This window comes from Microtus oregoni, unplaced genomic scaffold (assembly GCF_018167655.1).
Source record: "Microtus oregoni isolate MIOR12 unplaced genomic scaffold, Mior012 000030F_ref0000283, whole genome shotgun sequence".
Taxonomy (NCBI): domain Eukaryota; kingdom Metazoa; phylum Chordata; class Mammalia; order Rodentia; family Cricetidae; genus Microtus; species Microtus oregoni.
Window position 1 is genome coordinate 8,282,377 of NW_024543089.1, and position 16,336 is coordinate 8,298,712.

Here is a 16,336-nt window from a genome sequence, read left to right on the forward strand (position 1 = left end):
GACTCGTCATGATCTTCCCACAGAAAACTGAATTTGAGTAAAATAAGGAGCAAGAATATTTCAAAAAAGACTGTAGGACAGATGTCTTGGATTATCTGTAAGAAAATATCACTACAAACTTGGCTGAGGACAATCAACTGTCAAACTATCCTCAGGATATTCTTTATAATCTGTGAATTGCTGGCTCTCAGAGGATGTCTTGGGACTCTTGCTTCATCTAGGTAATGACTATTGGACATTGAATATTGAAATAAATAAATAAAATATTTTGATGGATGTATTTGTGATTTGGGAAAAAAAACGAACCCCCATTTGCCAAGTGATAAAATGTTTTATCTATCAGGTTTGATCTATGACGGCAGCAAAAAACACCACTAAATTTGGCATGAGCTGTGCTTCAAGCAACCTTGACTGTCCCTATGTAATTTAGAGGTGGGATACAATGTATAGAATTTGACGCATGTCTCAATAGGAGAAATACAATGAAATTCCCATCTTACTTATTAAGCTAATAACACACCAAAATTATAGGAGCAATATTAAATCACCTACTTGAAATGTTATACAAAGCATGAAGTAAATTATCAATAGTTGACTCTATGAAACCTTTGATACTTTTATTGTAAGATATCATGTTACTGTAGTCTGGCAAAAAATAAATAATTTCATTTTCTTCCTGTACTGTGATCTGCTCCCTCTTGTTGTCTCAGTGTAGTCCCATCATTATACTTGCACACCTTGAAAGGGTTAAGATTGACTTGAATATCTGACAAGGAAACTACACAGTCCTCACACGTTCATACTTTTATTACAGGTTAATCTAACCTGCATACTCACAAATTCGTAATTTCTTATTATTTCCTACTGTAATTTGGAAAATAATGAAAAATTAAGACACTTTTCAAATCACAACAGAATTTCCCATTACTAAGAAGAATAATATACATGATTTTAACTTTTCAGAAATATACAATTCAATTACTTCAATGACACAACTTTAAATAAAAACTTCAATTTTAATTGTGTATTTTCAAAACACAAGCTGAAGACAAACTTAATAGATTCATGAACTTACATAGACAGTTTTATAAGTGCCTGTGTCAGGTAGCTGTTGTAATATCACATTCACAACTATTTATGGAAATGTGAATAAATAAATCTAAAGACACATTTAAGAATATTCACCTTCCATACACAACATGTCAGTAATTGTCTTTTCATGAAGGAATAAAATTAAATTTTCTCCTAGAATATGATTTTAACAATTCAATTTAGTTATTTTATTCTTATTAAAGTAGACAGCTTAAATAACAGAATATAATACAATGGAAAGTAGCTATCATGACACATAAAAAACTGTATTTGATGACAGAACTTTAAGACAAAAACTTCACTCTTAAAAAAAATAAAGCAAAATATTTAGCTATATATTAAAAGTTATTTATAAGTAAGATAAGGAAATTACTATGATTTCCTAACCCCAGTGCAAAGAAAGAAAAAAGAGAAATAAATCATAGAGGAATATTAAATATCAGAGTTCATGAATTAACACATATTGAATAAGTAACTTACTTTGAACTCCATGGGAGCGTACTATTTTCCAGGTTTCTGATGCCATTTCTTTGACATCCACTTGATAGTGATGAATAGGCACACCACCGTGGGAGTCAGGTTTGTTGAACAAGATCTTGGCTGTAGTCTGAGACAGGTCTACAATCTTCACTCCATGAGGACTAGAGGGTACATCTACAAAGGAAGCAACCTGGACAATGAGGATGACTATTACTAAGACTCATTGTGATACAAGAATTAGACATGAAGCAATGATGTGAAACATATTGATAGTGTGTTCTCGGTTGTTCAGAAAAAAAGAACATTTCAAAGTGAAATTACACAAAATAAAGCATGCCAGATACCCTGTAAGAGTGACAAAACGGAGGAGAACTGATGAGTGTTCTTTATCTGTGAAGGACATTTTAAAGAGTGTATTTTCTTTTAATGGCATTTTTGTTTTCCTCAAGATTGCTTTGTCTCTCTGGAGACTTCCATTGATTGTTTCAGACAAGCTTATACATTTTTTTAAAAAATTTTATTGTTACATTGGTAGTGTTTATACTGAATCTATATACAACTTTAGGTAGATTGAGTCTTTTAATTAAGAATATTCTTCCACTAAAAGAGTAAAGGATATACATTTATTCTTCAATCAATTAATTGTTTTTTTTGTGTGTATGGAGATATTTTCTCTCCTTGGTTTATTATTTACTACATATCTTAACTTCTTTATCTTTTGATATTTATGGATTGTTTGCTTGATTATTGTATCTGCTACCACAGAGTCAGGAGAGATGCCATGTAGCCCAATCTGGGACAGACACCAGAACTTTAGCCAGTAAGCCACAGCAATATGGACATACACAAAATAATAGAAATGGGTTAAATTAATATAAGAATTAGCCAATAAGAAGCTAAAATTTATGGGCCAAGCAGTGATTTAATTAATACAGTTTCTGCATGATTATTTTTAAAGGCTGAACAACTGGGAAACAACAAGCAGCCTCCATGCAATAAACTGGCACCAACATGCTAAAATCCACTTAAAAACCCGGGAAAACATAATTTTAGACACAAAAACACAAAGTTTAACATAGTTTCTTGCTGTTTGCTGATGGCATGCCACTGCTCCTGTAAAGGGTTTTCCTGACTCAGCTGTAGCAAAAAAAAAAAAAAAAAAAAAAAAAAAAAAAAAAAAAAAAGCCATGTCATTTTAAAACTCTGGCTTTCTGGGCCATGCTGCTAGTGCAGTCTCTGGCTCTTTCAGAAGACTGGACATTTGGATAGGGTTTGTGAGCAATGTGCTGTGGCTTGTTGGTGGCAACATGAACCAGCTGTGTGCTTGGAAGTGGGGTGGTGTGCATGGCAGCTCTCAGAGGCAACATGTGGCTCTGCCATGCTGGACTGGGCTGGGCAAGCAGGAAATGCGGTATTTCCCAGAAGGAATGATGCAGCTTAAGTTTTTAAGAAGCACTTAACATTTTAAGAAGTGTTCCTGGACAGAAAAATTTACAGATACACAGTAGAACAGATTCAGACATAAAAGACATCTAAATGGGTCACAGTTTTGGATAAATGGATGTAGTCTTGAAAGAGAGAAGAAAAAAGAGTATAGAGAGTTTGAAAAGAAGCAAATGGCTTTTAAAATGAGTAAAGTCTTTAAAGAGACACAGTACAGACAGTCATAGATTAAAGGAGTAATGATAATAAAATAAATATTAAAAGTATGAGAGTAAAAACAAGCCATATAAAGATGCAATATACACAAAAAGTCTGGATTATGTATATTATTGTGTTTTTATTTGAATTTTTGACTGTAAAGGAGCTAAATAAAGAGAAACATTTCATTGTATAGGCTACTAAGCTAAACCAGCATATATATATTCTAAAGGTATCATGACTTCCAAATTTGGATCTAAGGATATGTTGCTTTGGAAAGGAGGTTCTCTTGTTTCCATAGAAGATGAGAACCTGTGGATTGCTTCCAGACCAGTATGGTTTGATGGAACAAGAACCCCTGAAGAACACCCCCATGAAGAAAATACTTCACCCAATAAACAGCAGGAAGCAGTTTGGATAGAACTAAGCCCATATTCCCAAATATTGTGTGTAAATACTTCTTTACATTTAAAGAGGGATATACTATAGAGATGGATAATTTGCATTGGTATGGATCACAGTTTATTGATACAAATTTAAGGTCAATTTTGTTATATGTACATGTATTTCTGATCTTAATTTAGGTATTGTGTTTGTGTAGCTCATTTAAAAATGTAATGTATAATTAAGAAAAATAAGTTAATAGATACTCATCTATAATAGATAATTTTTAGTCATGTCAATTTGATTTTCTAGATTTATATAGATATATTTCAGATAGATAGGTGTTCTTCAAATTTTTCAGAGACCTTCAGAATATGGCATATACCATGTTTCATTGATGCCTCTGGGAGGTCTGCTCTTTTCTACGGGGAGACCAAGAATATTGGTAAGGGAGGGAAGGGAGGTGGGAAAAGAACCTGGGGAGGGAGTGAAAACTGCAGTCACCATATAATATATGTAAAAAAAAGAGTATTTTTAAAATTCTGAAGTCATTTTACATAAAAACTATTAAAACAAATTCCTTGTTATTTAGTTTCAAAAAAATGTTTTAATAACTTAGGACTTTTAATGACAATGAGACACATCTGCTCCTGGCAGCACAAGCTACTTCAAGAGGAAGATGGGCTTTGAAGAGGCTTCTTATTGATTTGGTTAGCCATTTGTGCAAGAAACTGCTCTTGCCTGGACTGCCTGACTGGACATGTGGGACCTACAGAAAAATGACTGCTGGATTTTCTTAAAGGTGAGGAAGGCCTCAGGGGTTCCTGCTTCATGAATGAATCTACCAGACACATTCAGGACACAGAAAAAAGTTACTGACAAACTGCCAATATAGGGGGGAACTGTCTTTGAAATTTCCACTTCTTGGAAAAGTCTGCTGGATACTATAAGCCTGTAGACTGAAGATTGGATGCCCCAATGGTACAGAAGAACTTTGGGTGACTGTCCAGGCAGCAAGATGTCTTTGTCAATTCTAGAATTTTGGAAGTTGTTTATAAGGCACTTCCTGTTTACTTAGGTAATATTATATCTTTCTGGAATCTTTGATGGAGTTGAAGAATTTATAATTATTGTAACAGTTTTCCTTAGTTATGATAAAAGATAAAATATTTATAAATATTGTAACTGTAATTCTTTCTTAATAACTATTTTGCTATTTACAATTTTACTTTGTTAAAGTTAAAGCCTCCTTTTTGTTTAAACAGAAAATGGGAAATGATATAGGAGATCCTTCTGTGTATGTGTTGCTTTTATTGATTAATGAATAAAGAACTGGTTTGACCAATAGCATGAGAGAAAGTAGAACAGAGTCAGGAAAGATGCCATGTAGCCACAATGGCAATAGATGCTAGAACTTTAGCTGGTAAGCCACAGCCACATGGCCATACACAGATTAATAGAAATGGGTTAAATTAATATGAGTTAGCCAATAAGAAGCTAGAGCTAATGGGCCATGCAGTAACTTAATTAATATAGTTTTTGTGTGAATATTTTTGGAGGCTGAGCAGCCAAGAACCATCAAGCAGCCTCCATGGAACATTTTTGATATGTTATATTTTTTTAGATCATGCATTTATCAGCTTGTTTGGTAATTGTTAGGGTTCATATATAAGATTATGCTAACAAAGACAAGTTGGAAGTGAGTTATTTCTTCTCTACATAATTTCTTCATTTAGGATATTCTAGCACTATATTGAATAAAAGTGGTAAAAAGTGATTTGAGATTTACCTCTGTATTGTGATTACCATTAATGAATAAAAAAAACTGCTTTGGACCTATAGTAGGGCAAAATTTAGCTATGTGGGGAAAACTAAACTGAATGCTGGGAGAAAGAAGGGTTGTCACACAGAGCTGCCAGAGACAGAGACTGGGGACTTTACCTGGTAAGCTACAGCCACATGCCAATATACAGATTAATAGAAATGCATTAAAGTAATATGAATTAGCCAATAAGAAGCTAGAGCTAAAGGGTCAAGCACTGATTTAATTAATACAGTTTCTGTGTAATTATTTTGGGTCTAAGCTAGCCAGGTGGCCAGGAACCAACAAATGGCCTTCCTCCAACAGAAAAACACTCCTTCTTTTATTATTGTTTTGAGGATGAAAGCAATTCATACCTGCTTACCTCCAATATGATGTTACTTGTGTGTTTTTCATAGCTGATCAACTTGGCCTTTCATATGCTGAGTTACTCTAGAGCTGAACTACTTGTACTGTCTGACATCAGTTTGTAATGCAAAGCTATAATAGCTGAATCAACATTGTCCTGATTTTTCCTGAGGCAACGCACTATATAGCTTTCTGACATGATGATGGGGTATGTTCTTCCAAAATTCTGTCTCTGTATTAGCTTCTGAAGTCTGGATAGCTAAAAACAATGGGGACTGACAAATGCTGTGAGTCAGGTTGTCCTCTTACAGATTTTAACAAGCATATGGTCACATCATGACATCAGAAGAAATTGATACTTATAAACTTTATGCTTAATCTCACTATTGATCCTGTATTTCAGTACTTAATATCATTTGTTATTTTAAGTTTCTTTCTTTTGATTCCATTCTCAATCCATTCAGAAAAATTGAATATCCAAGTTGTCTTTGCCCACATTAATTTTAGTATTTTAGATGAAAAATGGTGCCCACAACTTTGGTAGTTAGAAGTGCTGAATCTCATTCTCATGTTTTAGGAGGTTCACATGAAAAAAGCATTCTACAAGCATGAACAAGGGGAGTCACTGGGATGTTCAGTCTATCGTCTAATGCCAGTCTGCTGTATGTCTGCAACATCAGTAGTGTATTACTTTGTAAGCAAAGCATCTCCCATTAATAGTTGCCAAATTGAACTCTGGATCTCTCATTGGAGCTATTTTCGAATCTGGAAGCTAAGTGATGACTACCGTATTTGCTTTCATTAATTTTTAATGTAAATATTTAAAATTGGCTTGCTCTGTTTATGATAATAAAAGCAATTTTCTTACCGGTCTCATTAAAATCCTAAATGATAAGTAGGTTGTGAAATAAAGTATTGAAACATGAAGATATACAATGACAGTAAAAGGCATCAGCTGCGTCAATTTAAGAACTATGATGAGGCCAGCTGGTAGTGGCACAAGCCTTGAATCCCAGCACTCAGGAGGCAGAGGCATGCGATCTTTGTGAGTTTGAGGCCAACCTGGGTCTACAAGAGCTAGTCCCAGGAGAGACTCCAAAGCTACAAAGAAATCCTGTCTTGAAAACAAAAACAAAAATAAATAGATAGATAGATAGATGATAGATAGATAGATTGATTGATTTTATCTGGTTCTCTTTGAATGTCTTTTTTATTTCTAATAAGATAAATGCAGATTATTTTTCTTTTGACTTATGCTTTAATATTAATACTCTCAGTATTTTAATGGTGAAACTTAACTGTCAGTGTTAAAATGTTAGCAGGTGATGTCTTTTAAAATATTGGAAGAGCTCTGATGTATGTGATTAGGAACTTACAAAAGGAGCTATAAATACCACATATGTTCTTTAGTCCACTGAAGGTTTATTGAGGAAAATATTTGCAACACAGGAGCTCTCGCCAGATACTTTCGCTTCTAAGGTATCTTTCTAAACTGACAAAATATGTTGATGGGGTGTCTTTTTCAAACTCTTCCCCTTAAGGTTCAACACTCAATGTAGGAGACAATAAATGTAAGAGCAAAAACAAATGGATGACTCCAAGTAACAGTGCCATACAGATACAATACAGAAGTACAAGTCACATGGGTTCCTGAACAAAGAGGTGGAAGTACACACATGCTCCTATCTCTAAAGATAAAAGTATATACTAGACTATATTGGGTACATTAACAGTACTTAATTGTCAGTTTCTCCAATACAGGTTCATTTCAAAATGAACTTGATGGGACTGTGTAGTGTTTATGTCTAATTTTGTTTGGATTGGTAATGTTTAGTATTATTGGTCATTTGATTGAACACTTTTGTTTCCACTTTTTGTTTATGAGTATGGATGTGTGTTTCTTGGTATTCATTTGTTTCCTGAGTTTTTAACAGAGTGAGAGAGAACAAGAATTTGGGCAAGTTGAAGGGTGGGTAGGATCTAGGATTAATTGGGGTGAGAAAACATAATCGCATATATAGTATGAAGATTTTTCTCAAGAAAAAGAAAAATAGATTAAATTAGAAAAGTTTTGAACATTAATATATGTGACAAAACATCTAATTCCTTGGAAATTGCTTTAAATTCCAATATTCTGGTTTTTAGCAGCTTCATAATTCAAATGATTATTCCACTGATATCTTAATCTCATTTTATTAACTATGTTCCTGATATTTCCTTAGAAGTGGTTATATAAACTGTGTAATCATTTCCAATTTTATTTGTTCATTAAGTTCAATGACTCAAATTAGGTAGCCTGTTGGTTTTATCCCTGATCACTAACATTTTTCATTGAATTTGTTCAATCAAAATCAAGATTTCAGTATATTATTATATTCTCAGAAATAATATGTACACATATACCCTTTTTAATTGATGCTTTCAATTATGTCTTATTACTCAAATAATTTTAATACACCAAACCTTTTATACACTGGGTAGAAAATTCAGGTAGTTGTATATCTATCTGTCATCTATCTATCTATCTATCTATCTATCTATCTATCTATCTATCTATCATTAATCACAGTATCATCTCTCTCTATCATTTATCTATCTATCCATTCATACATTTATGGACTAAAAATGCCTAGATAACTTGAAAAGAGCAACAGGCTCCATCTTGTGCTGTTCATAAATCAGTCCTTTGTGCTTTTTTCAAAAACAAATGGATCATTCTGTATTATGAATAAACATCTCCAATATTAATTTTCTAATTCTATGCCTTAGTCAGAATATAAACATATTCAAAGGAAATCTGTGACTTGATCTTTCATGATCTTACTATTCACATTGCTAAACACTGGGCTGATCATTGAACATATTTCCATCGTCCTCACCAAATGGCCCATTTCAAAGCATCTCTCACTCTTTCATAGCACAGTGCATTTGTTGTCAATGTCACCTTGACCTGTGTACACTTTTCATTGTTTGTGGCCCCAGTTCTTCTTTTTTATTTCGATCAAAAGAGGACATCTGTTTGAAGCTTTTCCCAGGAACTCAAATCAGAGATCAATTTTATGCAGTCATAAAATTTAAATTTTATTTAAAGTTGTATTGTAACTCATATGTATTGAACTATAATTTAGGTAATGACTGAATGCCTTTCTTATTCAACTGTTCATTCAAAGATGCAAAACAGTATACTGTGCCTATGGGAAACATTTCATGTAATTGTTTATTCAATTGTTAACTAGTGATTAGTTATTGTCAAAAGATTTTTTTACCAATATCATTGTTAGGGTAACCAGTGTTTTTCTTATAGTATGCTCATGAATAAGCAAAGGACTATATGATTAGTTACTGAAAATCTCTGTTTATTTCAGAATTCTCTAAATAAATCTCAATGAGAATATCTTTCTAAGATATTTCACTGAAAGAAACAGATTTATAATCAGATGATGAAACCATTCCCTTTCAAATGGATTAACTTTACCCTGCTTTATGGTACAATGTCATCTGATCACACAGACCACTGAACTGACGATTATTCTCTATCTATGAAATTCTGCGCAGTTGACATAGCTTAACCTCTAATCAGGTCTCTCTTCTCCCAAGTGACTTCTAGAGTTTTATCTGTGACATAAATGAAAATATTGCTGACAGCTTTATGATATTTGTGAATTAAATAAATCTTGGAAAGAAAACTAAAGTATTGAATTTGACTGGGTCTCTGTAGGTTAAAGAGATGAGTCAAATATGACAACTTGAACTTTAAAAGTGGTAAGTACGGGCCCTGAACTAAGGTTAAGAAAATCAAGTGAGCAGTGCCAGTATGAGATATTTCACTTATAGACATGGGAAAAAGGAGGACAGATGAGATAATGAAAAAGAAAAAAATGTTATTTATAAAAATTAAATGTCTAAAGTAATCAAGGTCCTTAGCTAATAACACATCGCCACCCTAATATCCACTAAAAAGAATTTGCCTATATGAAATACGGTAGACTGTAATAACAGTTATCTACTCTCTTTGAGCACTTTATTTGTTCTTGGTGTTTTGAAAGTACAATTTCACAATGACTTATGTCTATGCACTTAGGTAGATCTGTGAATGTCTTCTGTGGCACATGACATGGGAAACTTCAAATCCAAATTGAGGTACCTATTATTTAGCTGAAGCTGTTATTTGATATACTTTTTTGGTACCACTACTTCAAATTGTTCAAGAGAATCCAAAAGAAGGACCAAGAAATTGTATAGAAATATAATAATCATCCTGATTATAACATTACATATATTATATATTAATAAAATTACTGTATTAGAACATATGCTTTTTTCATTAAATACAGAAAAGATAAATATAAATAAACATCATTGTAAAAAGTCTTGATTCATTATGTTCACATGTAAAGCAAATACAAATGATGTTTTCATGTGAGACATCCTCAGGGAAGCCCTTTAACTAGTTTACGTGTGCTCATGCTCATTGTTAAACCATAATGTAGACTAAAATATGACATATTTACATACAAAGAAACATGTCAAAAGGTATATTGATATGGAAGAGTTCTGTTTTGTGTTGATTTCATTGGTTAAATAAAGAAACTGCCTTGGCCCTTTGATAGGACAGAAAATTAGGTAGGCAGAATAAACAGAACAGGATATTGGAAAGAAGGCAGTGAGGTCAGATGCTATAGTTCTCCTCTCCAAGATGGAGCAGGTTAATATCCTTTCCATTAAGCCACCACATCGTGGTGCTACACAGATTATTAGAAATGGGTTAACCAAGATGTGAGAATTAGCCAGTAAGAGGCTAGAGCTAATGGGCCAAGCAGTGTTTAAAAGAAAACAGTTTCCGTGTAATTATTTCAGGGCAAAAGCTAGCTGGTGGCTGGGAGCCCTCCCAGGGGGTGGAAAGCAGCCTGCTGCTCCACTATACTATATTGTTTCACAATCCCTGAATATCCACTCTATCTGACAAATAAATAAAATTAATCTATGAATTTTACTAAATATAAGAGATGATAACAATGTGATTCAATTAAGCTGTAAATCCTCATCATAATATAGTTTATCTAGCTGCTCTTCTACAGCAGAGAAAATAACAAAGCAAAGCATAAATCATAAACTGTCCAATTCATCAATATATTTGTTTGGTATCTGTATGTCTTATCTCCATAATAATATTTAATCAAAATGCTAATAAATGTCACATCATCATGTGTATGAGAATGTTTTTGTATCTTTAAGATACTTGAGTGATTTTTCTAAATAGTCACATTTCTTAATAAACTATTTTCCTCAATTCATAAAACGCTATTCACCAATGAATGATTATTTTCAAAGTGCCACTTATTACCAATTTTGGGCCACATATTGTTGATTTTTGTCAATAATATTGCCTAAGATGATAATTATTTTGTCTCTTAGAATTATTATGTGTATTTCTTAATTTGCCTAATCTTTTTAAGTGTTTCTTTTATTTAAAATTTATTTAATTGTAAAGGACATTAATAACCAAAGTGTGGGGCAGCATTTCTTAATCTAAGCCTTTAGAGTATAGTGACTTAATAAGAATGTTGGCTTCTTACTACACTGGCAACATGTTTCTAAGTATTATGCTTGTTAGATTAGGTTCTCCTCAGCTTTGAGGGAAGAAATATCAGAGATTACACCTTGATCCTTTGTTTGCCTCTCATAGGACCCAGATGTAATTTTCTCATTACTATTGATGTTGATATTGGTCATTTTATGAAGTGTGCATGTAGGAATTCCAATTATAAAATATTTCCTATGATGTCAAATTAAAAATAAAATAAGGTTATATCTATTGTATATTTTCTCACCGAGTTTCCACATACCTTCCTGAGAAGAAACTCATGCCTCTTGAATTAATTACACTAGATTTTAAATAAAACAATACATTGATGTGGACATATTTTAAAATGTTATTTTACATTATTTATAATATATCTTTGGTCAAAATGCATGTTGACTTAAAATAATCTCACATCTACATGACAAAAAAAATTACTCTTTAAAATGAGCTGTAGATACTAAATGAATTGTAAGAATTCACTATTCACTATGTCAAATATTTTTTCTATTTTGTAACTCTTAATTCATTACTTCAAATAATGTTTTTATTATGACTAAACAACTATAAATACTTTTAATTTAATGTAAAATTTGTTTATACAATTTTAGTAGCTTTAAATTCCACTTAGGTATAAGATTATTTTATCAATGTCAAATATTAGTGTCCTGTACTCACCTGCTAACTCAAGAATATATTCCTGAAACCTTGTTCCTATACGGTTAGTAGCAGTGCAGTTATATCGTCCAAAGTCGTTTTCTGATGTAGGGGCAATCTAAAATAATCACAATAATAAAAGTGAAAATGCTGAAATATCAAAGTTATTTTAAAAGGCTAAATCATCTCTACTTCTTGCACATTTGCTCAGCTATTTTACATATGACTCCTCAGGGAACTCTTTTCTTTATCTAGCAAGCATTATTAAATAATACAAACATTTCTTTTAATTTTATGTATTTTTAACTTCTTTTATTTTTTTGAAATTTTAATGTTATTGCATCATCTTGCCATTTCTTGTTCCTTCTCCAAGCCTACCCATACACCCTCCTTGCTCTCTTTAACAACATCATGGCCTCTTTCTACATTGTTCCATGCACATTTGTAATACCACATGTATACATATTCCTAAATGCATAAATGCTACCTGCTCAGTCTGCATAATGCTAAAATTTGAATGACAGATCCATAAAACTAGATGTTCATAGTTGAAGTGATTCATCATGCCTTGTTTATCAATTCATCCATTTGATCAATACATCTATTCAATGGCAAATTTATCTTTTGATAATCACAGCATAGGTAAAGTTTTAAGGAAATACGTCATGTAGTCAATGCAAATTCAAACCAACTATTAAGCTAAAGACAATAATTCTACTAAAGTATGTCTTGCATTGTTTTCCTGGTTTGTTTGTTTGTTTGTATTTGGACCTGTCACATTCTATACCCCATGCTAGTATAGTAGCTCTAGTAGCTCTCAGGCTTGCCTTAAACTTTCAGTGTTTCTCCTCATTTTGCCTCTGAATTGTTGAGAACATGAATAAGCCACTATGCTTATTTATGATTTTTACATTTAGCTCTATATCTTGATTTTTTTTCATAAAAGATGTCTTGCAAGAAAACAGTGCCAGGTAAAAATGCTATAAACTGTATTTTTAAATCTGTAGTAATTATCTTTGTTCTATTTTCTTTTTCTTTAGATGAAAAAATTATGACCTCAGTTTTCAGTTTAAAATCAGAAATTAACTTCCCCTTCAGGGATTCCACTGGTGAAAGGTGGGGTCAACTCTGTTGTGCATAAATGCTTACATGTTAATCCTCCAAAGATATTGGATGATGGTGATAAATATGATTTTCAATCCCAGTGGCTATTTTAGAGAGACTGTGCTAACAACACGAATTGCCCTTTAATTTCAACACTATTCTAAGACTGAAGAAATGATTTAGTGGTAATGGGAGACTATTAACTAAGAGAACAATTTTGAGGTCTATTGAAGATGATTATTCTGAACAAGTAGAGTATAAAAAAGCTGTTTCATTCATTTTCTAATCAGCAGTCCAACTAAGAAAAGTTCATAGGTTTAACAGCTTAATGCTCAGATTTAACTCTTTTGTTAGTTCCCTGAAATTATTCAGAAACTCATTATCCTTACATGTGGCTTTTTAATAAACTAGGCTAGTTTAATCCTATTACAAATACACTAGCAAAACCTTTTCTTATTTCACAGTCATGTGAGAAAGGTTTTAGTACATTCTACAAGGAAGCTGTTTTTTATAGAATCAGTGCAACATAGAGGCAAGAGAGCCATAGCAAGCACCATGACTACAGTACAGGTTGTTCCTTTTTAAAGATTAATATCCTATAAAAAAGACACTTACTTTAAAGCCATTTTCAAATAGCTCAGTTTGTGATTTGAAAAATCGGTCCAATGCTGTTTAGAACTTAATAGGAAATAAGACGTTGAATTCATAGACCCTCCTACTCCAAGAACAAAAACAGGCTTTGCAAGTTTATCACAATAATTCATTTATGATGCTAGGCTTAGTAAATACTGAAATCATTTAATATAGCACAGATTAAGAGAACTAGAAATACAAAATAATCAAGGGAAAAATACAAGCAAGAGAGAAAATAAAGAAAAAGGAAGAAAGGATGAATTAACCAAGCCAACTTGAAGTCACTGTTCCTAGAAAGCAACTTCTCATCCAACAATTGTTTTTACAAGAAGGTCAGTGATGTTTGGTTCTCTTGACAACATCTTTGGATTTAGAATAGCATGTGGGTGATCTTGTGAGGATGTTTCTTGAGAAGATTGGAAAGACCCAAACTTAATGTGGACAGCACCATTCTACTGGCTGGGCACCAGAATGAAATAAAATTGGAAAAAGGGGGAAAAAACTGTGCCAACATTCTCTTGCTTTTTGCTTCTCATCTAGTATAAAGGGAATTCTGCACCACATGGCCATGCCTTTGTAATGCTCTGTCCAACTGCATGGGGCCAAATCTCTATTAATTGAATATTCTTGAATCTCTGAACCCAAATAAATCTTTCCTCTGTCAAATTGTTCTTTTTAAAATTTAGTGATGGTTTCAGAAAAATACTAAAGTAAACAAGAGAAAGATTTAAAAGTTGTACACAATATAAATTGAGATAACCCCAGCTATTAGATAAAATTTTCATCAAAAATTTAAATATTTGCAATATAGGCATAATCATTGACATCTCTAGAATTATACATTATTAACCAAATGATAAGTTTATACAGCTGTCAAAGAATAATAGATATAAACAAAAAGAACAGTGAGATAATCAATCAACTTTGAAGTTAAATCTTTGAATTATTTGCCAACCCCATATTTTCTCACAAACATAATTATTTCACTTTCAGAAAGTAAATTCATGAAAAATATTTCAGATATAGAAGCACAGATAAAGAATTGGTTATTATACCAACTAAAATTAATTTTTCAAAGTAATATGAAATTTATATAAATATTTTAATATATGTCTTATAGAAATTCAAATTAAATGTATTCTGACATAATCGATAATGGCTAAAAATATGCTTATTGATGTGCAGATGAAGGCTTACCTCTAGTATCATCTTTCTCCCGACACTGTATGTCTTTAAATGAGTGGTGTTTTTAGCTGGTAAGACCAATTTCTCTCTTCTCCAATGGATTGATGCAGGTGGATTTGATGTCACATCGCAACTTATATTGATTGGATTTCCTTCCCAAGAATAGTAAATTGTCTGATTTGAAACAAACTTAGGAGCATCTGTAGAACAATATTATATATTATATACTATGTAATAACATATAAATAGGCATCATTAGGTATTTATTTGATAAGCACACATATTAGTAATTTTTCTTGACTATGTAAAGAATTCATAATGAGAGACAGAGAGCTGGCTCAGTGGATAAGAGCAATTGCTGACCTTTCTGAGGACCTGGATATGATTCCAGCACCCATGAGGGACTCACAACATCTTGTTATTTCAATTTCAGGAAATCTTCCTCTGGCCTCCACAGACAATGCACACTTGTGATTCACAGATATACAATCAGGTCAGGCATTCATTCACATAAATTAATAAAGTATTTTAAAAGAATTTATAATATTTCTATTTTTTTAATTTTTATATGATATTAAGGTTTGTGAAAATACATGGCATTCAGATGTTTGTATAGATTTCATAGTTCAAATAAGAAAAAGAGTTGAATTATTAAAATAAAAAAAATATTTAGAACTAGATTTAATCTTAATGTCCTGACAAAAAAATTAATTGGTTTGAATTAAATAGTAAACATTTACCAGTATTTCTGGAAATCGCAATATGATATAAAATTTAGAAAGGGAGTTTAGAATATTTTTTAAAGAAGTCAATGATCAGTTTTTAATTAATTAATTTTGTTCTACAAGTACTGTATTTTTCTAATAATATCATGCAGCAGTGGAGAAATCTTATTTTACAGGTAATGGTCCACATTTTTCATGCTTTCTCCTCCCAGTCCTACATTGATTCTGATGATACTACTGTAACACTAGTTATTATAAAACATTAACTGATATAAAATGCTTCCATAATTATATATGAGATTGTGTAATATTTTCTGAGCTTGGCTTGTTACACTTAATGTTAGGTTCTATATGTATTTGCTGAAATGAAGGAAATTCATCCAAATTTGTATTTATAACACCTCATTTGTAAGTTAATTTAACAGATTTGTTGCCTCCACCTTTTGGCTCTGTGAATTTTGTTGCCATAAATGGGGACAAAACTTTGGAGATGAATTTTGTCCATACTGGTTTCATCTTTTTTAAAAAAAAAATATACATACAATAGTGAAGTTGCTGTATGAGACCTTTCTCCAGTCTTAAGATATGTGTATGTGTGTTAGCTCTTTATTGTTGTTGATATTCTCTGTTCTTTATGTCTTTTATATCAAATTGACAATTAAATGCATATTTGTTATTTACTCA

General features: G+C 32.1%; 1 protein-coding gene across 3 annotated transcripts in view; it reads right to left on the reverse strand.

The window, feature by feature from the left end:
- Ncam2 (neural cell adhesion molecule 2) overlaps nucleotides 1–16,336 on the reverse strand; it is a 402,352-nt gene that overhangs the window by 75,192 nt on the left and 310,824 nt on the right. For all 3 annotated transcript variants that reach the window (XM_041678551.1, XM_041678550.1, XM_041678552.1), the window contains exons 10-12: nucleotides 14,940–15,127; nucleotides 12,027–12,123; nucleotides 1,573–1,746 (exon numbers count right to left, since the gene is read on the reverse strand). In XM_041678551.1, the coding sequence (XP_041534485.1) occupies nucleotides 1,573–1,746; nucleotides 12,027–12,123; nucleotides 14,940–15,127 (459 nt within the window). The remainder of the gene's footprint in view (nucleotides 1–1,572; nucleotides 1,747–12,026; nucleotides 12,124–14,939; nucleotides 15,128–16,336) is intronic.